This window comes from Bufo bufo, chromosome 2, assembly GCF_905171765.1.
Source record: "Bufo bufo chromosome 2, aBufBuf1.1, whole genome shotgun sequence".
NCBI lineage: Eukaryota > Metazoa > Chordata > Amphibia > Anura > Bufonidae > Bufo > Bufo bufo.
In genome coordinates, this window is record NC_053390.1 from 278,881,132 (window position 1) to 278,906,089 (window position 24,958).

Below are 24,958 nucleotides of genomic sequence, written 5' to 3' on the forward strand. Positions count from 1 at the left end.
AGTTGCCACACAATGGAGAATGTAAACGTAGCCTAAACACTTCAATTTTTTTGGCCACCTGCTATTTTAATTATTATTATTTATTTTATTTTTTATTTTTTGTGGCGATCTTTCTGGCTTCCGACTTCAAGTGCGTCTTACCACAGAGCTACAGCATGCTGCATTTTTGAAAAGAAGCCAGAAAGACAAAGAAAACCTACCTAATTAACAAAACCACCGGTGGCCAAACCGCTTGTGTTTAATATTTTCCCATATACCTTCAGCTAACATCAGGAGCTGACGTTTTCACCACACAAATGCTGCAAAAAATGCCAATAAAAACGCAGAAGTCCATGTGAATCTACCCTAAACTAAGCTCGTGTCCAAATACTGTTGCCTGAGTGAAAAGTTGGAACCTCTTAAATAGCTTTTTTTTTTTTTTTTTTTTCATTTAACTTTACAGTATAAGGCCTCATGCACACGACCGTATTTTTTTTGCGGTCCGCAAAACGGGGTTCCGTTTTTCCGTGATCCGTGACCGTTTTTTCGTCCGTGGGTCTTCCTTGATTTTTGGAGGATCCACGGACATGAAAAAAAAGTCGTTTTGGTGTCCGCCTGGCCGTGCGGAGCCAAACGGATCCGTCCTGAATTACAATGCAAGTCAATGGGGACGGATCCGTTTGACGTTGACACAATATGGTGCAATTTCAAACGGATCCGTCCCCCATTGACTTTCAATGTAAAGTCAGGAGTTAATATACTATCGGATCGGAGTTTTCTCCAATCCGATGGTATATTTTAACTTGAAGCATCCCCATCACCATGGGAACGCCTCTATGTTAGAATATACCGTCGGATTTGAGTTACATCGTGAAACTCAAATCCGACAGTATATTCTAACACAGAGGCGTTCCCATGGTGATGGGGACGCTTCAGGTTCGAATATACTAATAGAACTGTGTACATGACTGCCCCCTGCTGCCTGGCAGGTGCTGCCAGGCAGCAGGGGGCAGCCCCCCCTGTAGTTAACACATTGGTGGCCAGTGTGGCCGGCCCCCCCTCCCTCCCCTGTAGTTAACTCATTGGTGGCCAGTGCGGCCGGCCCCTCCCCTGTAGTTAACTCGTTGGTGGCCAGTGCGGCCGGCCCCCCTCCCTCCCTCCCCTGTAGTTAACTCGTTGGTGGCCAGTGGGCCCCCCCCTCCCTCCCCTGTAGTTAACTCGTTGGTGGCCAGTGGGCCTTCTCCCCTCCCTCCCCCTCCTAATTAAAATCTCCCCCCTATCATTGGTGGCAGCGGAGTGTACCGATCGGAGTCCCAGTTTAATCGCTGGGGCTCCGATCGGTAACCATGGCAACCAGGACGCTACTGCAGTCCCGGTTGCCATGGTTACTTAGCAATTTGTAGAACCATTATACTTACCTGCGAGCTGCGATTAAACTGGGACTCCGATCGGTACACTCCGCTGCCACCAATGATAGGGGGGAGATTTTAATTAGGAGGGGGAGGGAGGGGAGAAGGCCCACTGGCCACCAACGAGTTAACTACAGGGGAGGGAGGGGGGGGCCCACTGGCCACCAACGAGTTAACTACAGGGGAGGGAGGGGGGCCGGCCGCACTGGCCACCAATGAGTTAACTACAGGGGAGGGGGGGGGCCCACTGGCTACCAATGAGTTAACTACGGGGGAGGGGGGCCACTGGCCACCAATGAGTTAACTACAGGGGAGGGGGGGGCCCACTGGCCACCAATGAGTTAACTACAGGGGAGGGGGGGGCCCACTGGCTACCAATGAGTTAACTACAGGGGAGGGGGGGGGGCCCACTGGCTACCAATGAGTTAACTACAGGGGGGGGGCTGCCCCCTGCTGCCTGGCAGCACCTTCCAGGCAGCAGTCATGTACACAGTTCTGTTAGTATATTCTAACCTGAAGCGTCCCCATCACCATGGGAACGCCTCTGTGTTAGAATATACTGTCGGTTCTGAGTTTTCACGAAGTGAAAACTCAGCTTTGAAAAAGTTTTTATGCAGACGGATCTTCGGATGCGGCTGCAAAACGGTGCATTTTCCGATTTTTCCACGGACCCATTGAAAGTCAATGGGTCCGCGAAAAAAAAAACGGAAAACGGCACAACGGCCACGGGTGCACACAACGGTCGTGTGCATGAGGCCTAAAAGTTAACCCTCTTACTAAGGCTACTTTCACACTAGCGTTCGGGGCTCCGCTTGTGAGTTCCGTTTGAAGGGGCTCACAAGCGGCCCCGAACGGATCCGTCCAGCCCTAATGCATTCTGAATGGATGCGGATCCGCTCAGAATGCATCAGTCTGGCTCCGTTTGTCCTCCGCTCCGCTCAGCAGGCGGACACCTGAACGCAGCTTGCAGCGTTCGGGTGTCCGCCTGGCCGTGCGGAGGCAAACGGATCCGTCCAGACATACAATGTAAGTCAATGGGGACGGATCCGTTTGAAGTTGACACAGTATGGCTCAATTTTCCAACTGATCCGTCTCCCATTGACTTTCAATGTAAAGTCAAAACGGATCCGTTTGCATTATCATGAACAAAAAAAAAATAATTTTTTTTTTTTTTTTTTTTTTTTTTTTTTTCATGGTAATGCAAACGGATCCGTTCTGAACGGATCTAAGCGTTTGCATTATAGGTGCGGATCCGTCTGGGCACATACCAGACGGATCCGACCTAAACGCTAGTGTGAAAGTAGCCTAAATGGTGCTCAGCTGTAAACATTAATTCTAAGTATTGAACTTCAAGATGCTACGATCATTAAAAGGGTTGTCCAGGATTTTTATATTGCCTGGCAGTGCCGTGTCACCCCCCACTCATGCTGATCAGCTGTTCCAGAGTAGCGGTGGAAGTACACAGCTTAGTGGACGGAGCTGGTTACTGCAGCTGGTCAGCGACAGCTGATCTGTGGAGGTGCATGGTGCAGATCAGATATCGATGGCCATCAATATCAAAATCCTGGACAACCTATTTAAGAATAAAATGTTAAATAATTTTTAAGCAGTCCTGGCTTTAGGCTATAGAATGCTGACAGGAGGTAGTGTATGATCCCCTCGCACTAGAAAGCGACTTTACCTGTTAGGATTTATCAATAAATCTCTCTCCAGAGCTGCTACTTTTCCACTCTTCAGAAGAAATGAGCTGAAAGCCACATAGCTTCATCTGTGTCATTTCTTTAGGCCAGTTTCAGACAAATGTGTGCAGTCCGGAAAAACAGTCTGCGCGATGGCCACATTTTCGTGACCAACCAAGGCTCGTCTGACCTGCACTTACAGCATTATAGTGACTTATGATGCTGTGAGTTCCTGCGCGACCGCAAGTCTATTGTACTGTACATGGTCAAACAGGAGATCAGAGCATCATGAATCAAAATGATGCTGTCAGTTTGGTTTTAGACCAGCCTCAGTCTTTCTGGGAAATGTGCCCATCACACGGACTGTTTTTCCTGGGCCGCACACGTCCGTCTGAAACGGACCTTAGGCCTCGTCCACATTCTGTGTCAGTGACACGTCCGTGAAAAAAAAGCGTAGGTGTTTCATCTGTGAAGATGTCCGTGAAGGATCCGTGGTTGGTCCATGTTACCATCCGTGTGTAATCCATAATTCACTGACGTTGCTCAGCTGAAAATGGATTTCAAAAGAATCTCCTGTTTAGTCTTCAGTGAAAAACGGACGCACCACGGATGCCATCAGTGTTGTGTGCATGATTTTTTACAGACCCATAGACTTCAATGTGTGTGATTGGTCCACATCACAGATCAAAGTACTGCATGTCTCCGTGATTTAATTTTTTTCTTTTACTGACCCACGGTCAGTAAAAAAATACTGAAATGTGAACAGACACATTTAAATATTTTTGGGTACGTGTGCTGTCCGTGGAAAATGCGGACAGCACACGTCAGTGAAAAACAGAAATGTGGACGAGGCCTTAGGCCTATTGCACACAACCGTATGGCTTTTTCAATGTTTTGCGGTCCGTTTTTTACGGATACGTTGTTCCGTTTTTTGTTTCCGTTTTTCCGTATGGCATATACAGTATACAGTAATTACATAGATAAAATTGGGCTGGGCATAACATTTTCAATAGATGGTTCAGCAAAAAACGGAACGTAAACGGAAGACATACGGATGCATTTCCGTATGTGTTCCGTTTTTTTTGCGGACCCATTGACTTGAATGGAGCCACTGAATGTGATTTGCAGGCAATAATAAGACATGTTCTATGTTAAAACGGAAATACGGAAACGGAATGCATACGGAGTACATTCCGTTTTTTTTGCGGAACCATTGAAATAAATGGTTCCATATACGGAACGCAAAAAACGGCCAGTAAACGGGGAAAAAAACAGCCGTGTGCAGGAGGCCTTAGGCAGAGATCTCAGCTTCTTGATGTGACGTGAGTTGGACTATTTAAAACCAGATTTTTTAGATTTTAATATAGGTGCGTTCTAATTATAAACATCCTAGAAATGGAGACGCATCACTAGTGTTACACGTTTTAATAACTTACTCTAGGAATACAATTACCTCCACTATGTATGTGACATGTACAAAACTTTGGGGAAATTTATCATTTGCGGTGGTTTTGGGGTCAGTTTTAAGTCTTTGCTTTGTAAGGTTGTGCCAAATTTATCAAATGGCTCCCTTTTAATAATATATTTGCTGCAAGTGCAATGTGGTGTACGCCTATGGCCTCATGCACACGACCGTTGTTTCATTCCGTGTCCGTTGTTCCGTTTTTCGTGATTTTCTGTGGACCCATTGACTTTCAATGGGTCCGTTGAAAACTCGGCTAATGCACAGTTTGTCGTCCGTGGTTCCAGTCCGTCAAAAAAAATATAACCTGTCCTATTTTTTTCACGGAAAACGGTTCGCGGACCCATTCAAGTCAATGGGACCGTGAAAAAACACGGAGGCACACAAGATTGTCATCCGCATCCATTTTTTTCCTATCCTTTTGCATGGCAAACTTGACTTTTTTTTTTACTTTCCTTCATGTCTGGTGATCCTCCAAAAATAAAGGAAGACACACGGAAACAAAAACGGATCACAGAACAACGGAACCCCATTTTGCGGAACGGAACACAACAACGGTCGTGTGCATGAGGCCTATGTCTGAAAAAGTACACCAGGGGGTTGCCTGGCATGGAAATGGGACGTTTTGCCACCTTTTAAAAATTACACATCATAAATTGAGACTTAAAGGTGTTCTAATCCTGAAATCCTGACCTACTTTTTTACCTCACTTCTAAAAGCGGCAAGGCTCACCAAATGTTGCAAAAACATGTAACACTGGCATCAGTTGCGACATTTTTACACCACAAAAGCAGATTTGAATCCTAGCCACAGAACATTTGAATTGCTCCCTTTTGTACAGGTAGTAATTGTGATCATGGATACAAGTTACGCCATTTGTATGTGCTGCCTATTGTAATCCTGCAGGTCTGGAGAACTTTGCTCAGCTGATTGTCTAGGTATCCGGAGCATAGGGGGAAGCTATTTTTCAGCAGCTATTGAAATCTATAATTATGCGAAGTATCTGCTCACTCACTCACAGGGGTCAAAAGTAGAAAAGCAAACCAGTGTACAAGAAAGCGACTATGATAATACCCTTCATGATGCAGAGCTGGAAGAAACGAGGTAAGTCTGAAATGTAGTTATTACATATTTTTAAGATTATGTGTAGCTTTGCAGCCATTTATTGAGCCTAAATTAAAAAAAGGTTAGGAGATTAGGTTTAAAATCTGCCACTGTAAAACAGTGATCCAAATGGGGATTCATACTGTAGTTCAAAGGAAGCACTCACTAAATTAATCCTATAGATGGTGTAAATTATACAGGCAGGCTAGACCTGCACCAGATCTATCTCAGTGGCACAGACCGGATGATGAATGTAATGCAGGGATAGATACCTTTGTCTAACTTTATACAAACTATTGGTTGGCTTAGGGTACTTTCACACTAGCGTTAAAGTTCTCCGGCATAGAGTTCCGTCACAGGGGCTCAATACCGGAAAAGAACTGATCAGTTTTATCCTAATGCATTCTGAATGGAGAACAATCCGTTCAGGATGCATCAGGATGTCTTCAGTTCAGTCCCTCTTACGGTATTTGGCCAGAGAAAATACTGCAGCATGCTGCGGTATTTTCTCCATCCAAAATTCCGGAACACATTATTTTCCATTGAAATGCATTAATGCCGGATCCAGAACCAAGTGTTCCGGCAAAACGGATCCAGTTTTCCGGTCTGTGCATGTGCAGACCTTTTTAAAAATGCAAAAAAATAAATACCGGATCCTGAGCGACGGATCCGGTGTTTCAATGTATTTGTTAGACTGTTCCGCATTCGAATCTGTCTACTAAGGCTATCCGTTTGCAAACGGATTTTCGGATCCGGCAGGCAGTTCCGGCGATGGAACTGCCTACCGGATCTTCACAACACAAGTGTGAGAGTACCCTTAGTTTGCACACCGTTTTGGCAGAAAATGTTGTGAATTATGCCACCTCCTCTTGGGCTATACACAGATCATTTCTCTAGCTCTAGATGGACCAAATTACAAAACTTTTTGGCACAATTTAAGCCAGAATCTAGGTGCACACATATTAGGGTAGAGTTCCTATCTCTGTTTCATTTTCCATTCTTCTGATCTGTCAGAAGAAATAAAACGGTAAAAAAAAATGTAAAAACAACAGATCCTGCGCATCAATTATGCACAGAATCAATTTTTTTAACAGAATCCTTTAAAAAATTTATAATGTTGCACATTCTGCAACCATTTGAGCCATATCAGTCAGAGATCCATAAAAAAAAAGTACTGCATGCAGGACACTTTTTTCCATCTAAAATAATGGATCTCTGATGAAACTGGCTCAAACGGATGCCAAGTCTGCATAACGGATGCACAGGATCTGTTTTTTTCCCCCTGTTCTGACTGAAGAACAGAAAATGAAACAGAGATGTGAATTCTCCCTTAGTAAATGTGGACCACTATGCTCTAAACATCAGTTTTGCATACAGGTATGTAGTGCAAACATATGTTAGCCTAAAAGAAGCAATAAAGAACTCTGCCACCAGCATAGTAACCCCTTTAGTCTAGGGCTGCACTGACACTTTTTGTAGTGCTACTGACAAATTCGAACTACAGCTACAGTCCAAAAGCATACTTGGAGTTATAGGTAACTTAGGTTTAGGGCTCTTTCAATTGAGCGTGTCCCTTGCGCTTCCTAAATCCAGATTGCACAATCCCTCTCTCACAGAGAGTGTGACTCCTGCAAGGCACACACTCGTGTGAAAGAGCCCTTAGGACTCTTTCAGACAAGCATGTCCTGTGCGGAGATCACGCTGTGTGTGAGCGCGATTTCCCGTTATGGACACTGCTTGTTTTGCAGGAGCACTTAGCATTATTCTGATCCTATAATGCTATGTCTCTCTGCATAACCTTACTACTAAAGAGTGACGCCTAAGGCCTCATGCACACGGCCGTGCCGTTTTTTGCGGTCCGCAAACCGCGGATCCGCAAAAAAACGAAAGCCGCCCGTGTTGCCTTTTCGCAATTTGCGGAACGGAATGGGCGCCGGCAATATAAATGCCTATTCTTGTCCGCAAAGCGCGGACAAGAATAGGACATGTTATTATTTTTTAGCGGGGCCACAGATGCGGACAGCACACGGAGTGCTGTCCGCATCTTTTGCGGCCCCGTTGAAGTGAATGGGTCCGCATCCAAGCCGCAAAAACGGCGGCTCTGATGCGGATGCAAACGACGGCATTGTGCATGAGGCCTTATTCACACGTCAGTGATTTCCATCAGTGATTGTGAGCCAAAACCAGGGTTGGAGCCTACACAGAGAGACCAGGTATAAAGATCTGCTCCTGTTCTGTGTTTAGAGCCGTACCTGGTTTTGGCTCAAAATCACTGATGGGAAATCACTGCCCGAACACGGACTGTGTGAATAAGGGCTTATACTAATAGCATTATGTCAGTATAATTCTGTAGATGTAAGGTCATGCAAAGACATACAGCATTATAATGTTGTGCACTCTTGCAAAACAAGCAGTGTCCATAAGGAGAAATCACACTTATGCATGTGCCATGATTTATGCACAGGACACGCTCATTTGAAAGAGGCCTTAGGGTATGACCACATGGCACGGCTCGATGACAATTAACAATACAGACCAACTGTCATGTCTTCATTAGATTAACTGGAGATCACTGCACAGTACTCGACTGCACCATGGCCGTGACACAACCGTGCCATATGGTCGTACCCAGGAATGAGTTAAACGAGCTTCGGATCCTAGATCCGAGGTCGCTTCGTTCAAAACTTCAGTTTAATGCTGTACAGAGATCCGTTGCCATACAGCATTAAAATGTATTGCCTCCAACGAAGCCAAGTCAGTTATCCCCGAAGTGTCATGAGACTTTGGTGAATAACTTGGGTATTTGATTTTTAAAATGAAAATCCATTTTAAAACTTGGATCTGAACTCTGCTTCGGTTCCGACTAGTACCCCGGAACCCAACACAAGTTTGGGTCCAAGTTTTAAAATGGTTTTTCAGTTTAAAAATCAAATACCGAACTTATTCACAGAATAACTCACTTCGCCTCGTCGGAGGCCATACATTTTAATGCTGTATGGCGACTGTTCTCTGTACAGCATTAAACCAAAGTTTTTAGCGAAGCGACTTCGGATCTAGGATTCGAAGCTCGCTTCGCTCATTCTTAGGGCTCATACACATAAATGTATTTTCTTTACATCATATGGAAAGTGAATAGGGGATAAATCATCCTTCATTGCATTTTCTCATTTTTCGAGTGATTGGTGGAACATTTACCGTACACAGGCCAATTATTGAGAATGAGTGTTTGTACCCGATAATTGGCCTCATTATCTGCATGTGTTAAAGGGCCCTTAGTCATCTAGAACCATATTATGGCATTGTGATGGTTTTTGTCTTTGTAGAAGCAGTGAATCTATTACAAAAGTTTGCAAATTCCATTTACAAGCTGCTTCTGTGAAGCTTCAGAACATCGTGTATGTGGCTAATCCAGTTGTGCACAGGAAATGAGTAATGTAATTTAAAAATCACGGTTGTCCAAAGTAATCGTTCTTCATTTAGAACATGAATCTGGCCTGAATATTTGCTCACTTTATTTTCTTTTCTTTGAAAGATAGTCATGAAGAGGAAATGATGATTATTATTTAAAGCACAGCAGAATATAATACAATGCATGCTCTTATTATACAGTAATCATTTTCTAAGCCTCCTTTTTCTATGCAGTTCAAGTAGAAAAGGGAGACAGAGAAGCCTGCCCTGGCATGGAGAAGGCTCCATTCCAGAAATAGATGACCCTGATGTAAATATAAGCTCCACTCTGCCCAGCACAGAGGATGTAATTCGGAAGACTGAACAGATCACCAAAAACATCCAAGAGCTGCTTAGGGCAGCACAGGAAAACAAACATGACAGGTAAGTTGAGTTTAGATGGACCTTAATGTAGGAAAGGACCATAAAATGTAGCCATATACTGTACTATATAGACATCAATGTAATGTGTTTAAGCTGTAAATAATGGAAACCTTACTATGAACATTGTTGTTGCTGACATGCAAATACATATGTGGGGCGGAAGCACCTTGCCTTCAAATGCTTTAATGGGAGGGAGCAAAACTGGTCACCAGGGCAGATTTTCCAATCGCCATTGCAACATGGTCACTGGGCTTTGTCCAGCCTTAAAGGGGTTGTCCGGGTTCAGAGCTGAACCCAGACATTCCTCCATTTTCACCCAGGCAGCCCCTCTGACCTGAGCATGCTCCAATGCTCTCCTTTGCCCTGCGCTAAATCTCGCAGGGCAAAGGCATTTTTTAGAGATCCGGTGACGTACTGGGGCTCTCCATGGGGCTGCCAGGAAGCCCGGTGACGTCACAGACACTGATGGGCAGGATTTAGCGCTGCCCTAACCAGTAAAACGGCTAGGGCAGCACTAAAGCCCACCCATCAGAGCCGGTGACGTCACCGAACACACTGTCGAGCGGAAGCTTCAGCCCGGCAGTGTGTTATGATAAACAAAAGAGAGTGTGCCCTGCACAATTTAGCGCAGGGCAAGGGACCGCATCGGAGCATGAGATGCTCCGATGCTAGCCTCAGGGGGGCTGCCTTGGTGAAAATAAGGGCATGTCCGGGTTCAGCTCTGAACCCAGACAACCCCTTTAAGACTTCAGTATTTATAACTAAGCTAAGTTCTTGGAGATTGGTGCTATGTAGCAGTGAAGGGAAGTGTACACAATGGTCAGATTTACCAATTCCATACCTGAGGCTTGACATTGATTCAGTGTGATACAGCAAGCAGAGCAAGAGACAGAGCAAAATGTACCAAAGCTTTAATATCCATTTGATCCTCCACACATTTTACCCAAAAGTGGAAAAGAGCTGCAGACCTTCTAGATTTGATTCCAGAGAACAACATGGAAGTCTTGTGTGTGACACTGTGCTGTCACTTCTGGAGGGAGGGTTTAAAGATTCCTAGGAATTGTAGTGGTTCACACCAATATGGAAAAGTTCCAATAATACCTAAAAATGCTGGAAGCTAACTGTCTAAAGATATGGAAAGCAGGACAACATATTTGTAACGTAACATGAATTCTAAAGATTTGACAATGAATAAACTTACGCAGGCTTGGTAAATAAATATATTTACTAAGTGTGATTAAATACACAATAACACAAACAAATCACATACAGAATAATAAAAAGTAAATAAACATCACTAGCCTAAATATGCAACATGTAATGTGAGGTGGAGACTCCGTCGATCATGCTATAACCCATGGCTGTCTACCACGTTATAACATGACCGACACCCCAGGGTGTTGAAGAGATAGGGCAAGTCATACTTGCATCCTGAAGTCTCCTGAGGGAATGCGTGTCACAGAGTTTAAAACGGTTAGCCCCTCCGCCAGTGTGCAGCACGCATGTCCCTGAGATCACTCAGGAATGTGGTCTTATCAGCACAATGGGGGATGGGTATTATCTCTAACCCACTTAATTACAAGGGGAACTATTACACAGAGTATTAAACAGAATTAAAGGGGAGAACCAATCAGTACTTTAAAATACTCTTACAATACTTTACATGCTGTAAAAAAATAAATAAAAAAAATACTGTCTTGTACACTCTGCTCCATCCATCCTTGAGTAGAAAAAGTCTGCGGAAACAAAACCTTTCTTGCCCATGGGTTTTGTTGGTGCAGCTTAGCCCCAACCAAGTGAAAACTATACGAGCGTGTATCGTCACACACTGGTTATTCTAGTATATTCCAGATCACAAAAGATCCTTCTAGTATGTTATTAGTTTTGTTTTTTACAGCATGTAATATGTTGGCCTGCTTTCCATATCTTTAGACCATTAGCCTCCATCATTTTAGGTATGATTGGAACTCTTCCATGCAGTTGTGTGGTGACTGGAACTGATTTCCACATGGCAAGAGCTAATTATTAGTGCACTGAATGCATTACATAGCATAATTTGCCATCCACATTAATAGATAAATAGTACGTTCTGCAACTATGTTGCCCTCTGAAGGCTAATGTTTGTCTTTTTCGGCTTGTAGTAGCTCTTAGCACACTTCAGTCATGGTGGTGCTACACAGGAGAATACAACAATTTAGAGTCTAAAAGCTTATTTTATGCTACAATATCTACAAGCAGCATATTGTCGGATTTCTGCCATTGTGATGTAGAGTATGAACATGGTTCCTCAATCTGATGGCAACTACAAAATACGTCATGTAATCTATTGTGTTGTGCTGCTTTCCTATGTTATTGCCATTTGCTTTTTTTTTTTTATACTAACTCAATTGTTAAGTATTTCACAGAATCATTTCTATATTGACATTTTGTTCTTCTGTCATGTCCTCCGCTTATTCTGAAACAGGCCCTTTGAACGTGAAAGTGTGCGCAGGCTGAGGCATAGCCTTGGTTGTTTTAGCACATTGGTTCCTTGGGCAGAGAAAGCCCCACTGCAGCCATTGACCCTCCAGCAGCCAGACTCTACCTCCTGGTACTCCGGCCTCTGTCCCTGTTTCCCAGGCACAGTGACCTCTCTATTTCTGTTTTTTTTGCCTGTCTCTCTTTGCTGCAAGCTGTCATGCCCATTGGTGGAAGTAAATTAATGACCAATAAATCCAGTCCTCTATACACTCGATTACATGAAAGTGTAATATGACAATTGTACTTTTTCCTGTTTGACGTGGATTTCATCTTGCTGTTCACACCGGCAGAATGAATGCGCGTCCTGTTTTTTTCTTCTACCTCTGGTCTGAACACTCACTGCATGCTATAACTGCATTTCCTGACGGGTGCATACTATTCGCCATGGTTACTAATTGCAGGCTTTTCCTGTCGGCCGTTGTTTTGCTATATAATGAGATATAATTAGTAGTTATTGGAAGTGCTCCCATTGTTTGGAGCGCAATACCATAGATATTAATGAATAGCTTTTAACTTGCAGGTCCCAGAGTGCAGTTATAGAAGGCATAGTCATGTTTCCTTCTGTATCTCTAAGCAGTTAATAATTTCTTCGGATGCATTTTCAGATTAAGGGCCCTTTCACACGCCTGTATATTTAAGTCCACATGCTTTCCGCAATTTTGTGGAACGGGGGCGGACTCATTAAATTCAGTGGGGCCCACAAAAAATAGAACATGTCTTATTATCATCCGCAATTGCAGACAAGAATAGGCATTTCTATCCTAGGGCTGGCCGTTCCGCAAACGGCCGTATCAGTGTTTTGTGGATCGGCAAAAAATGGATACGGTCGTCTGAATGAGCCCTAAAGGGATTTTTTTTTTCTCAGATGTGCTGTATATACCATTACAGTTTGCTCCATAGACTGGATGGTGATCCTGCCCTAAACATGGCCACAGATGGAGGGGCGTGACCAGATTCGTCCTTCAGCAGCCTCCCGTGAACACTGTGCCTGAGAAAATCTCAGTGTGAAGAGGCTGATGGATGTGTCAGGTCACCTAATGCTATTTACAGCACATGTGTAAAAACAGAGTGGCTAGCTCCTTTAAGTAAATGGAACTATGGATGGTTCTCATACAGAGTGCTACTTGTGATGTCAAACACACAAAAATTGCGGCTACTTTCAGCGCTGTTTAGAGCCTAACATCTCTCAGTACTTCAAGTTTAACGACTAATTCCCAGTATTTTACACACACCTTACAATCCGAGAGATCCAGGAAGCGGTACTTTCACACTAGCGGTTTTCTTTTCCGGTATTGAGTTCCGTCACAGGAGCTCAATACTGGAACAAAACTGATCAGTTTTATCCTAATGCATTCTGAATGGAGAGCATTCCGTTCAGGATGCATCAGTTCAGTCCCTCTTAGGTTTTTTGGACAGAGAAAATACTGCAGCATGCTGCAGTTTTCTCTCCGGCCAAAAATACTGAACACTTGCCGGAATTCCGGATCTGGCATTCATTTACATTAAAGTGTATTAGTGCCAAATCCGGCATTAAGTGTTCCGGCAAAACGGATCCGGCTTTCCAGTCTGCGCATGCTCAGACCTTTAAAAATGCAAAAAAATAATAATACCGGATCTGTTTTCCTAGATGACACCGGAGAGACTGATCCGGTATTGCAATGCAGGATCCGTCTCACAAATGCACCCGGATTGCCGGAATCCTCTGCCGCATGTGTGAAAGTACCCTAAGGACCCTTTTACAAGGGCTGAAAGAATGGGCGATCATTGACTGCCCAGTAGCAATCATCGTTAATGTATGGAGACGAATGATCATTACTACGATGATTTGTCAGCAGCTCATCTCCACTTAAATAGGGCGAAGTGCTGCCAACAGAGAAGGATTTTTGGTGCCACACAAAAGTTGCAATCACCTGACAAACTAGTAATTATTGGGAACCAGCATTTGTTCCCGATAATTGCCCTGATCCTTGGCCAGTGTAAAAGGGCCCCTAGGCTTTAACCTACTTTCAGTATACTTAAGAGGAAAGAAAAAAAAAATGAAAATACAAAAGTTTATTTTATAAATAAACTGTTAAATGCCTTTATTTATAATGGCTCATTTTATTTATGGGGCATCAGTGGAGGAACTAAAAGTCAGATTCTGTGCATTCTCACACAGGCTGTCCTGCAATGTCATTAGGAGGACTGATTCCATGACTAGGAATCTGATAGCAGCCATTTTAATTCATCCGTTATCTTTCCCCTAAACAAAATGAGCCACTATAAATAATGAAAGGCATTCATTTTATTTATAATAACATGTTTTTTCAGTATTTTCATTTTTTTTTCTTGGAGACCTCTTTAAATAGAAGTCATGTTATTTTAAAGGGGTTCTCCGGGCTTTTAATATTGATGACCTATCCTCAGGATAGGGCATCAATATCAGATCGGCAGGGGTCCGGCACCCCTGCCAATCAGCTGTATGAGGAGACTGTGTGCACAGGGCGCACGTGCCGACTCGCTTCTCTCTTCTTGCTCACAGTTGCTGTCTGTGGCAAAGCAGCAGAGAACAGGAAGGGAGATGGCACATGCGCACTGTACGCGCCATCACCTCATACAGTTGATCGGCGGGGGTGCTTGGTGTCCCCGCCGGTCTGATATTGATGTCCTAACCGGAGTATAGGTCATTCAATATTAAAAGGCCGGAGAACCCCTTTAAAGGGGTTATCTGATTTCAGAAACATTTCCCCCATGTGCTGGGCCCCTCACAGGTAATATACTTACCCTGCTCCCTGCGCCGCTCCTGGTCCTGACGGTACTGCTGCTTCTCCCTGCACACCGATGAAAACATCCGGTGTTGGGGGCAGCCCAATTGCAGACGGGGACGAGCCTCCATAGCTTCACCTAAAGCCATTTTTCAGCATCCTAATAGCAAGTGATAGGGAATTTACAAAGGTTATTCCCACAACCTAATAATATATTTTTGGGCTCACTGATACTCCTAATGTAAATAATGTGTGACAGATGTTATAGCCCTGGAGTTCTCCACTTGGTACTATGCTATTAATACTGTGTGTATGCGTTTGAGGTGTTTGCATCTAATGAATTACTTATTTAGATGCCTTTTTATGCATGATGTTTAAAATACATAGGATATTGAATATGACAAAAATCTCTTTATTCAATATCCTACAAATACTGAAATCTTCCTTTTGTTATTTCAATAAATGATTGTAATGAAACACGTCTTCAGTCACAGCTTTTCTTCTCCTGATTAAGGGCTTATGCACACAGCCGTGTCCATATAAAACAGATCTGCACAATACGCATAGCATTCATGTACGCTTCATATTTTTCTCACTTCCATCAATAGAAAGGGCTGATGTCATCTGCAAATATGGGCAAAGTCTTCTCTATAATTTGTGGAACAGCCAAAGCCAAAAATACAGATGTGTGCATGGCCCCATAGAAAAGAATGGGTCAGTGTGCAAAAAAAAATGCAGATGGCACACTGATGAAAATTATCGTCATGGGCATAAGCTCTTAAGCAAGTAGCTTTATCTTATTTAATAGGTCATCAATATCAGATCAGTGGGGTCTGACACCCGGTTCCCCTGCCAATCAACTGGTTGAAGGGAATGCAGCGCTCCATGCGTGCACTGCCTTCCCTTCATTGTTTATGCACTCGCCTTCGACAGTGCAGCGGTGAGCAGGTGTAATTACAAGAAGCTGCCCCATTTACATCTATGGAACGGCCGTTCCTATACATAAGAATGAGCCGTCCTATTGAAATTAATAGAACAGCTTGTAGTTACACCTGCTCATCGCTACACTCTCGACGGCGTGCAGGTAAACAAACAAGGGAAGGGTGCGCTCACATGGAGCGCAGCCTTCCTTTCAACCAGCTGCTCAGCAGGGGTGTCGGACCCCCACTGATCTGATATTGATTACCTATCCTGAAGAGAGGTCATCAATATTAGAGCTCCAAAATAAATAACCGCGTCCCCCTTCAGACCTCAGATCAGCCCCATATCACCTAAAAATAAAAACACTTAACTCTCCGGACACTCACGCTCCTCTCCTCCAGTGCTCCCTCCTGCCGTCGGCTGTGCTGTGACTTGGTGTGTACAGCATGAGGTCACAGAACATCCTCACGCTGTGCACAGCCGAGGACCAGGAAGTGTTGAGCACAGAGACTTCACCGTTTCCCGGTCCTCCGGTACTAGTGAGCGCTTCCATAATGGAAGCGCTCATTAGTATTCACCCCATTGCACTTTGGGAGAGGAAAAATGCATCTTATGGTGCAAAAAATACAGTGTGGAATAAAAAATAAAAAATATATATATATATATATATATATATATATATATATACATATACACTGCTCAAAAAAATAAAGGGAACACAAAAATAACACATCCTAGATCTGAATTAATTAAATATTCTTCTGAAATACTTTGTTCTTTACATAGTTGAATGTGCTGACAACAAAATCACACAAAAATTAAAAATGGAAATCAAATTTTTAAACCCATGGAGGTCTGGATTTGGAGTCACACTCAAAATGAAAGTGGAAAAACACACTACAGGCTGATCCAACTTTGATGTAATGTCCTTAAAACAAGTCAAAATAAGGCTCAGTAGTGTGTGTGGCCTCCACTTGCCTGTATGACCTCCCTACAACGCCTGTGCATGCTCCTGATGAGGTGGCGGATGGTCTCCTGAGGGATCTCCTGCCAGACCTGGACTAAAGCATCTGCCAACTCCTGGACAGTCTGTGGTGCAACGTCACGTTGGTGGATAGAGCGAGACATGATGTCCCAGATGTGCTCAATTGGATTCAGGTCTGGGGAACGGGCGGGCCAGTCCATAGCATCAATGCCTTCGTCTTGCAGGAACTGCTGACACACTTCAGCCACATGAGGTCTAGCATTGTCTTGCATTAGGAGGAACCAAGGGCCAACTGCACCAGCATATGGTCTCACAAGGGGTCTGAGGATCTCATCTCGGTACCTAATGGCAGTCAGCTAACCTCTGGCGAGCACATGGAGGGCTGTGCGGCCCTCCAAAGAAATGCCACCCCACACCATTACTGACCCAATGCCAAACCGGTCATGCTGGAGGATGTTGCAGGCAGCAGAACGTTCTCCACGGCGTCTCCAGACTCTGTCACATCTGTCAAATGTGCTCAGTGTGAACCTGCTTTCATCTGTGAAGAGCACAGGGTGCCAGTAGCGAATTTGCCAATCTTGGTGTTCTCTGTCAAATGCCAAACGTCCTGCACGGTGTTGGGCTGTAAGCACAACCCCCACCTGTGGACATCGGGCCCTCATGGAGTCTGTTTCTGACCGTTTGAGCAGACACATGCACATTTGTGGCCTGCTGGAAGTCATTTTGCAGGGCTCTGGCAGTGCTCCTCCTTGCACAAAGGCGGAGGTAGCGGTCCTGCTGCTGGGTTGTTGCCCTCCTACAGCCTCCTCCACGTCTTCTGATGTACTGGCCTGTCTCCTGGTAGCGCCTTCATGCTCTGGACACTACACTGACAGACAAGGCAAACCTTCTTGCCACAGCTTGCATTGATGTGCCATCCTGGATAAGCTGCACTACCTGAGCCACTTGTGTGGGTTGTAGACTCTGTCTCATGCTACCACTAGAGTGAAAGCACCGCCAGCATTCAAAAGTGACCAAAACATCAGCCAGGAAGCATAGGAACTGAGAAGTGGTCTGTGATCACCACCTGCAGAACCACTTCTTTATTGGGGGTGCCTTGCTAATTGCCTATAATTTCCACCTGTTGTCTATCCCATTTTCACAACAGCATGTGAAATTGATTGTCACTCAGTGTTGCTTCCTAAGTGGACAGTTTGATTTCACAGAATTGTGATTGACTTGGAGTTACATTGTGTTGTTTAAGTGTTCCCTTTATTTTTTTGAGCAGTGTGTGTGTGTGTGTGTGTGTGTGTGTGTGTATATATATATATATATATACAGTGGGGGAAATAATTATTTGACCCCTCACTGATTTTGTAAGTTTGTCCAATGACAAAGAAATGAAAAGTCTCAGAACAGTATCATTTCAATGGTAGGTTTATTGTAACAGTGGCAGATAGCACATCAAAAGGAAAATCGAAAAAATAACTTTAAATAAAAGATAGCAACTGATTTGCATTTCATTGAGTGAAATAAGTATTTGAACCCCTACCAACCATTAAGAGTTCTGGCTCCCACAGAGTGGTTAGACACTTCTACTCAATTAGTCACCCTCATTAAGGACACCTGTCTTAACTAGTCACCTGTATAAAAGACACCTGTCCACAGAATCAATCAATCAAGCAGACTCCAAACTCTCCAACATGGGAAAGACCAAAGAGCTGTCCAAGGATGTCAGAGACAAAATTGTAGACCTGCACAAGGCTGGAATGGGCTACAAAACCATTAGCAAGAAGCTGGGAGAGAAGGTGACAACTGTTGGTGCGATTGTTCGAAAATGGAAGGAGCACAAAATGAACATCAATCGACCTCGCTCTGGGGCTCCACGCAAGATCTCACCTCGTGGGGTGTCAATGGTTCCGAGAAAGGTGAAAAAGCATCCTAGAACTACACGGGAGGAGTTAGTTAATGACCTCAAATTAGCAGGGACCACAGTCACCAAGAAAACCATTGGAAACACATTACACCGCAATGGATTAAAATCCTGCAGGGCTCGCAAGGTCCCCCTGCTCAGGAAGGCACATGTGCAGGCCCGTCTGAAGTTTGCCAATGAACACCTGAATGATTCAGAGAGTGACTGGGAGAAGGTGCTGTGGTCTGATGAGACCAAAATAGAGCTCTTTGGCATTAACTCAACTCGCTGTGTTTGGAGGAAGAAAAATGCTGCCTATGACCCCCAAAACACTGTCCCCACCGTCAAGCATGGGGGTGGAAACATTTTGCTTTGGGGGTGTTTTTCTGCTAAGGGCACAGGACAACTTATTCGCATAAACGGGAAAATGGACGGAGCCATGTATCGTGAAATCCTGAGCGACAACCTCCTTCCCTCTGCCAGGAAACTGAAAATGGGTCGTGGATGGGTGTTCCAGCACGACAATGACCCAAAACATACAGCAAAGGCAACAAAGGAGTGGCTCAAGAAGAAGCACATTAAGGTCATGGAGTGGCCTAGTCAGTCTCCGGACCTTAATCCAATCGAAAACCTATGGAGGGAGCTCAAGCTCAGAGTTGCACAGAGACAGCCTCGAAACCTTAGGGATTTAGAGATGATCTGCAAAGAGGAGTGGACCAACATTCCTCCTAAAATGTGCGCAAACTTGGTCATCAATTACAAGAAACGTTTGACCTCTGTGCTTGCAAACAAGGGTTTTTCCACCAAGTATTAAGTCTTTTTTTGTTAGAGGGTTCAAATACTTATTTCACTCAATGAAATGCAAATCAGTTGCTATCTTTTATTTAAAGTTATTTTTTCGATTTTCCTTTTGATGTGCTATCTGCCACTGTTACAATAAACCTACCATTGAAATGATACTGTTCTGAGACTTTTCATTTCTTTGTCATTGGACAAACTTACAAAATCAGTGAGGGGTCAAATAATTATTTCCCCCACTGTATATATATATATTATATATGCATACGCACACATGCATACTCCGGTCATGTTTTGAAGTCTCCTGAGGACTGTAGTTGAGGAACGCTGATCTACAAAATGTAGGTGCCATTTTTACACTACCTGTATTCACTCACACAAAAAATTAAATGGGCTCTTATAATAGTCAATCACCGATGTGTGGGATAAAGATTGGGCAGTGTCATAAAGGTAGTTTAGTGTGATTGCCAGGTAATATGCCACTCTTGGCAGATGGCACAGCTGTGAAGACAATACTGGTTATCTCCCATGTAAATGAGACCTAGTTTTCATAGAGTCCATTCTTTGTGTTTTCAGCTATTTACCATGTTCGGAAAGAATACACGTTGCAGTGACAGAAATGGCAGCCCTCTTTCCAAAGGTGAGCTCAGTGCTGTGCACTGCAAATATCAGGTTGGTAACACAGTATTGATCATGACACAAAAACCTTGTCTACACCTGAATATCCATATTACCTCTATAATCATCCCAGAGCAACCAGGTTATACTCTGGAGTCTCTAATGCTTCATATCGTCAACCAGGATAGTGTTGATATGAATTACACCAGGAATGCCCAACCTGCGGCCCTCCATCTGTTGCAAAACTACAACTCCCAGCATGCCCGGACAGCCTACAGCAGGGCATGGTGGGAGTTGTAGTTTTACAACAGATGGAGGGCCGCAGTTTGGGCATCCTTGAATGACACAATTCAGGGGTTTTCCAGTGGCTAGATCATGGATTAGCAACCCCGGACACTACAGATGCTCCCAGACTCCTCCTTTACTAACTTCTATGGGTGTTACAATAATAGCTGAGTAAGTGTGCATGCTGGGAGTTGTAGTTTCACAGCAGCTAGAGTGCCAAAAGTTGTTGATCCCTGGTATAGATAGTGACTGGGGGCTGAGCTGTAATACCCCAGCACAGCCACTACACAGTGGACCAAGCTTTCTGCTTCTGGATCCACCCACTGTGTTTCCAACACAGCTGATTGGTTGGGGGCGTCATACCCCCATCGATCTGATATTGGTGACCTACGCTGAGGATAGGTCATCAATATCTATACATTGGAAAACCCCTTTAATATAATCTCACCGAATACTGATTGTAACTAGTTGCTGACTACTCTTGGATACATAACCAGAAGACAGCATTTTTGTTAGTCTCCAGTTTCATGACTCAGAGAGGCAGTACTGTCTGTACCTTTATAATTTTTTGGTAAAAGAATATATTGCTCCCCCTTGTAAGGTCACATTACACAAAAAAAAATCAAAATAAGGCAACTGTAGTGAAGTACATGAGAAGACAAATATTTCACAGAAGTGATTCTTTAGATGGTTCTACAGAGAATGCTGTGTACACATACATTCCCTCCAACTCCTTGTCTGGTCAAATAGCCCAGAGCATGAACAAGTTTGATTCCCTCCTGGTCTTTGATCATTCGCTGTGCTAGCTTCCAGTGATTGTTCTGCAGGTTGCACTGCTTCTTCATCCTGGTTCTCCTTCAGTGATCAGCAGCATCATATGATCCCCAGGAAAATAAATTGGTCATTGGAAAGTTACTATGTCTAAAAAAGACCCACCGTCCTGGTGAAGGATTAACGTATACTGAGCTCCTTATATTGTTTTATTATCTGCATTCGGGCATGACTACTAAATCGCCGGATCCTAAGCAGCCTAGGTCTTTGTGAAAAATAACTCCTCTTTTGAACAGTTTGTCCGTGAAAGACATACATGAATCTCATTTGTATTTCCCACATGCAAGCACTATGCACCAGACATCTAGTGTACAATGGGAGTAAATCCATAAAGCAATCCTTAAAGGGGTTGTCCAGGATTAGAAAATATGGCTGCTTTCTTCCAGATATCATCCATGGGTCTAGTCTGTTATTGCAGTTCAGCTCCACTGAAGTGAATGAGGCTGAACCGTAGTACCACGCATGTGTTACTGTTTTTGGAAGTAGGTAGCCCTATTTTTCTAATCCTGGACAACTCCTTCAAGTGTTCCTGCTGTTGTCACTTCCAGCAAATCTGACCATTGGATTGTGCCTAGTACATGGTCTTAAAGACAACAAGCTTTTGGTTGATACTAGGCCTTAATGGGATTCCTGGAAAAAATGTTTGACGTAACTCTACGATGATCTGTTGTGCTCCTTTCTTGTCTTATTAGAAACCCAAGTCGGACATGGTGAGAACATCACTACGCCTTCTTACATCCAGTGCTTATCGACTGCAAACTGAGTGCAAAAAGACCCTGCCGATCGAGTCCAGTCCGAGCACCGACATTCAGCTGGTGACACAGCAAGTCATTCAGTGCGCCTATGACATCGCTAAGGCTGCCAAACAATTGGTCACCATTACAACCAAAGAAAACACAAACTAAGGAATAGTGGTCACCTTTTGTTTTCCTGAAGGACATGTGGGACTTACATTTTTCTTAAGGTTTTATTTGATAATTAGGCAGGTTCATCTTAAGACTTCAGTATCAGTATTACTATTTGCATGTATTACTTCTAAGTGTTTCTCTGGACTATCTTAATTTACCCCACTGCCTTATATGTAAACTTTTCTGCCAGTTTAAAAAGCATTGTACTTCATCCATTACTCAGAGAACTTTAAAGGGGTTTTTCTGACAGTTTTATACTGATGACCTGTCCTGAAGATACAGTAGGTCATCAGTATTTGATTGGTTGGGGTCCAACAGCGGGGAAACCCTTCTTGCAGCTTGCCATAGATCAGTGACATCGTGGTCAGTGGTCACATGGCCTAGGTGCAGCTCAGTCCCATTCAAGTGAACGGGGCTGAGTTGCAATACCAAGCACAGCCACTATACTATGTACGGCGCTGTGCTTGGTAAGCTGTGAGGAGGCCACGACACTCTCCAGAGTGCCGTGGCCTCCTCAAACAGCTGATCAGTAGTGGTCCCAGGAGTCAGACTCAAACCGATCATATACTAATTACCTATCCTGAGTATAGGTAGTCAGTTTAAGACTGTCAAAAAAAAAAAACTTTAAAGGGGTTATCCTAGACTAGAAAGTTGATACGCCTATCCTTATTGGTGAGGTCCAACCCCACATAACCTGAATTAAGGGGCCAACCCTCCACCTCTCTTTCGTTGTTTACAAGGCACAGGCTTTGTATGCTACTGCAGTTTGGTGCCATTCACCTGAATGGGACTGAGTTGAGGTGAGCTACAATACCAGGTACTGCTACTAATAAAAGTACAAAGCCATGTCTCTTAAACAATGAGGGTGAGCACCGCAGCCCCTTCTGTCTTTGATCAGCTGGGGTGCCAGAAGGATACATCACCAATATGATACCCATGACCTATCCATCAATATTATAGTCCTGGAAACCCCCTTTAAATTCCTTTGTTATATATTTTTTATCACTGTGACAAAATGATGCCTCAGTTTGCACATTATTCAGAATATTGCTGGGACTCTGTGATCTTTCTTATGATTAGGGATTTAACCTAGACATTTATTAAGATAGTATCTATTTTGTAACCCTGATAATTTAACAATTTTGTCTTTTAAAGGGTCCAGTATTACTTGTCTGTACAGTTGCAGGTCCAGCTGTAATGTTTTAATCACAATAATATTCATTAAGCACACAGGATGTAACGTTTGCTCCCATTGATTTGCCTCCACGTGATATGACAGAAGTGTCTTATTTTAATAAGTACTTGATGTAACCATGATGGACATCGTCTTAGAGCTCAGCATTTTTACCCCTGCAAATGTATGAATAAATTGACAGCTGGGTGTCCCTATGCAGTATGACTGTTCAACAAGTGCAGATGTGTAAGAACACAGCTTATTGACGAGGGAAATGATAATGTCCAGTTGGTGGTTTATTTATATATATTTCCAGGATGAATATTAGAGGAACAGCACAAAAGAGTTCTATAGAAAATAAAAAATGCTCCAGTATTATTATTATATGGGTAATATAAGTATTTTATAAAACAGACATGTCAGGAGAGCAGACAGATTCTCTTTGACTATAAGTGCCTGTACTGATTACGATTAGAGATGAGCGAATTTCATATTTTGAAATTTGTTCACGCTTCGTTTGGTGGGAAAAGCAGAATTGCGTTATGGATTCCGTTACCACGGACCATAACGCAATTCTTTGATGGAATGCCTTTAGAGTCTATGGGCTGCAAAACGGATATGTTCCGTTTCCGTAAGGCGGGGGTCCTCTCCTGCATTCAGTCATAGAATTGCGTTATGGTCCGTGGTAACTGAATCCATAAAGCAATTCTGCTTTCACCACCAAATGAAGCGCAAACGAATTTGATAACAGGAAATTTGCTCATCTCTAATTACGATGATTTGTTCTTGTAAGCTTACACGTTCCGATTAGAGGAAATTATTGTGAAAGCCTGAGCATTTATGTACTAGTGATACGTGTACTGAAGTATATTGTAAATGTTCGTAGTGTGGTGTGGAGCCCTGGTACCCAAGTCCTGGACATGCTGCATTTCATTTAGCACTTGTGCATGTAGATGATGGAATATATAGGTCATTTCTTTGCATAGGTGATGTATAAGATCCGTCTACAAACATGCTACCTAGTTCCCCTGCTGGATTATCACAGTATTTGTACTGCAGGCATTAAAAGGGCCATTTTCTTACAGCCCTTTTGTATGTATGACAACTAGAAGTTCAATGTTACAAGAATCATCACTATGAAAGAGGAAAAAGAAGCCTGTGTCTTGGTCCATTGGGCTACTTTAACAGATGATATATAAAAAGGCATGAATAATGCATTTATAAAACAAAGGTGAAGTATGTGAGCCCTTATGAGTGTTGAGAAGTGGTGGGGTTTAGACTCTGTTTCGTAAAGGACAAAAAACAACTTTGTGGACACTTGATATGCCTATTCCAAATCATGTACCCGCATTGCATCATTGTGTCCGCTTACTCTACAACTGCTACGCCCTCTGTGCTTTCACTGAGAGGGCCAGGCAGTGAAAACGTCCTCACGCCTGTCCATGTCAGAGGACACGGCCGTTACAGAGAAAGCAGAGCCTTTAGGTGTAATGGCAATGCCCCCGTTGCTCCGAGAGGCTCATTTGCATATATTAAAGCATCATTGTTCTCAGCAATGCGGGCACATATGAACACATGGGACCAACACAGGTGCCTTCAGCTGCCAAGTGCACATACAGAAGGTCACCCAGTTTCATAGGTACAAAACTGCTGACCGATGCCCTTTAACCTATCTGCACTGTTGATGAGAAAAGCACCCATGGCTTTTTAATGTACATTCATTAATCATCTACAACGCAGGTAAGGACTTGCAATGCTTTCAGTCTGACTGTAATGTTAGCATGGTCACCTCTGTTTTGTTGTAGATGGACCTTTAGCT

At 43.5% G+C, this 24,958-nt stretch overlaps 1 protein-coding gene across 5 annotated transcripts in view; it reads left to right on the plus strand.

Annotated features, from left to right (window-relative positions):
- GIT2 (GIT ArfGAP 2) overlaps positions 1–22,587 on the plus strand; it is a 114,478-nt gene extending 91,891 nt beyond the window's left edge. For 4 of the 5 annotated variants that reach the window (XM_040416577.1, XM_040416579.1, XM_040416580.1 and 1 more), the window contains 4 exons: positions 5,551–5,633; positions 9,276–9,464; positions 19,900–19,963; positions 21,750–22,587. In XM_040416577.1, the coding sequence (XP_040272511.1) occupies positions 5,551–5,633; positions 9,276–9,464; positions 19,900–19,963; positions 21,750–21,962 (549 nt within the window). In that variant the 3' untranslated portion in view covers positions 21,963–22,587. Of the gene's footprint in view, positions 1–5,550; positions 5,634–9,275; positions 9,465–11,928; positions 12,055–19,899; positions 19,964–21,749 lie in introns of all 5 variants that reach the window. The other variant, XM_040416582.1, reaches the window with a different exon arrangement.
- Positions 22,588–24,958: the final 2,371 nt, after the last annotated feature.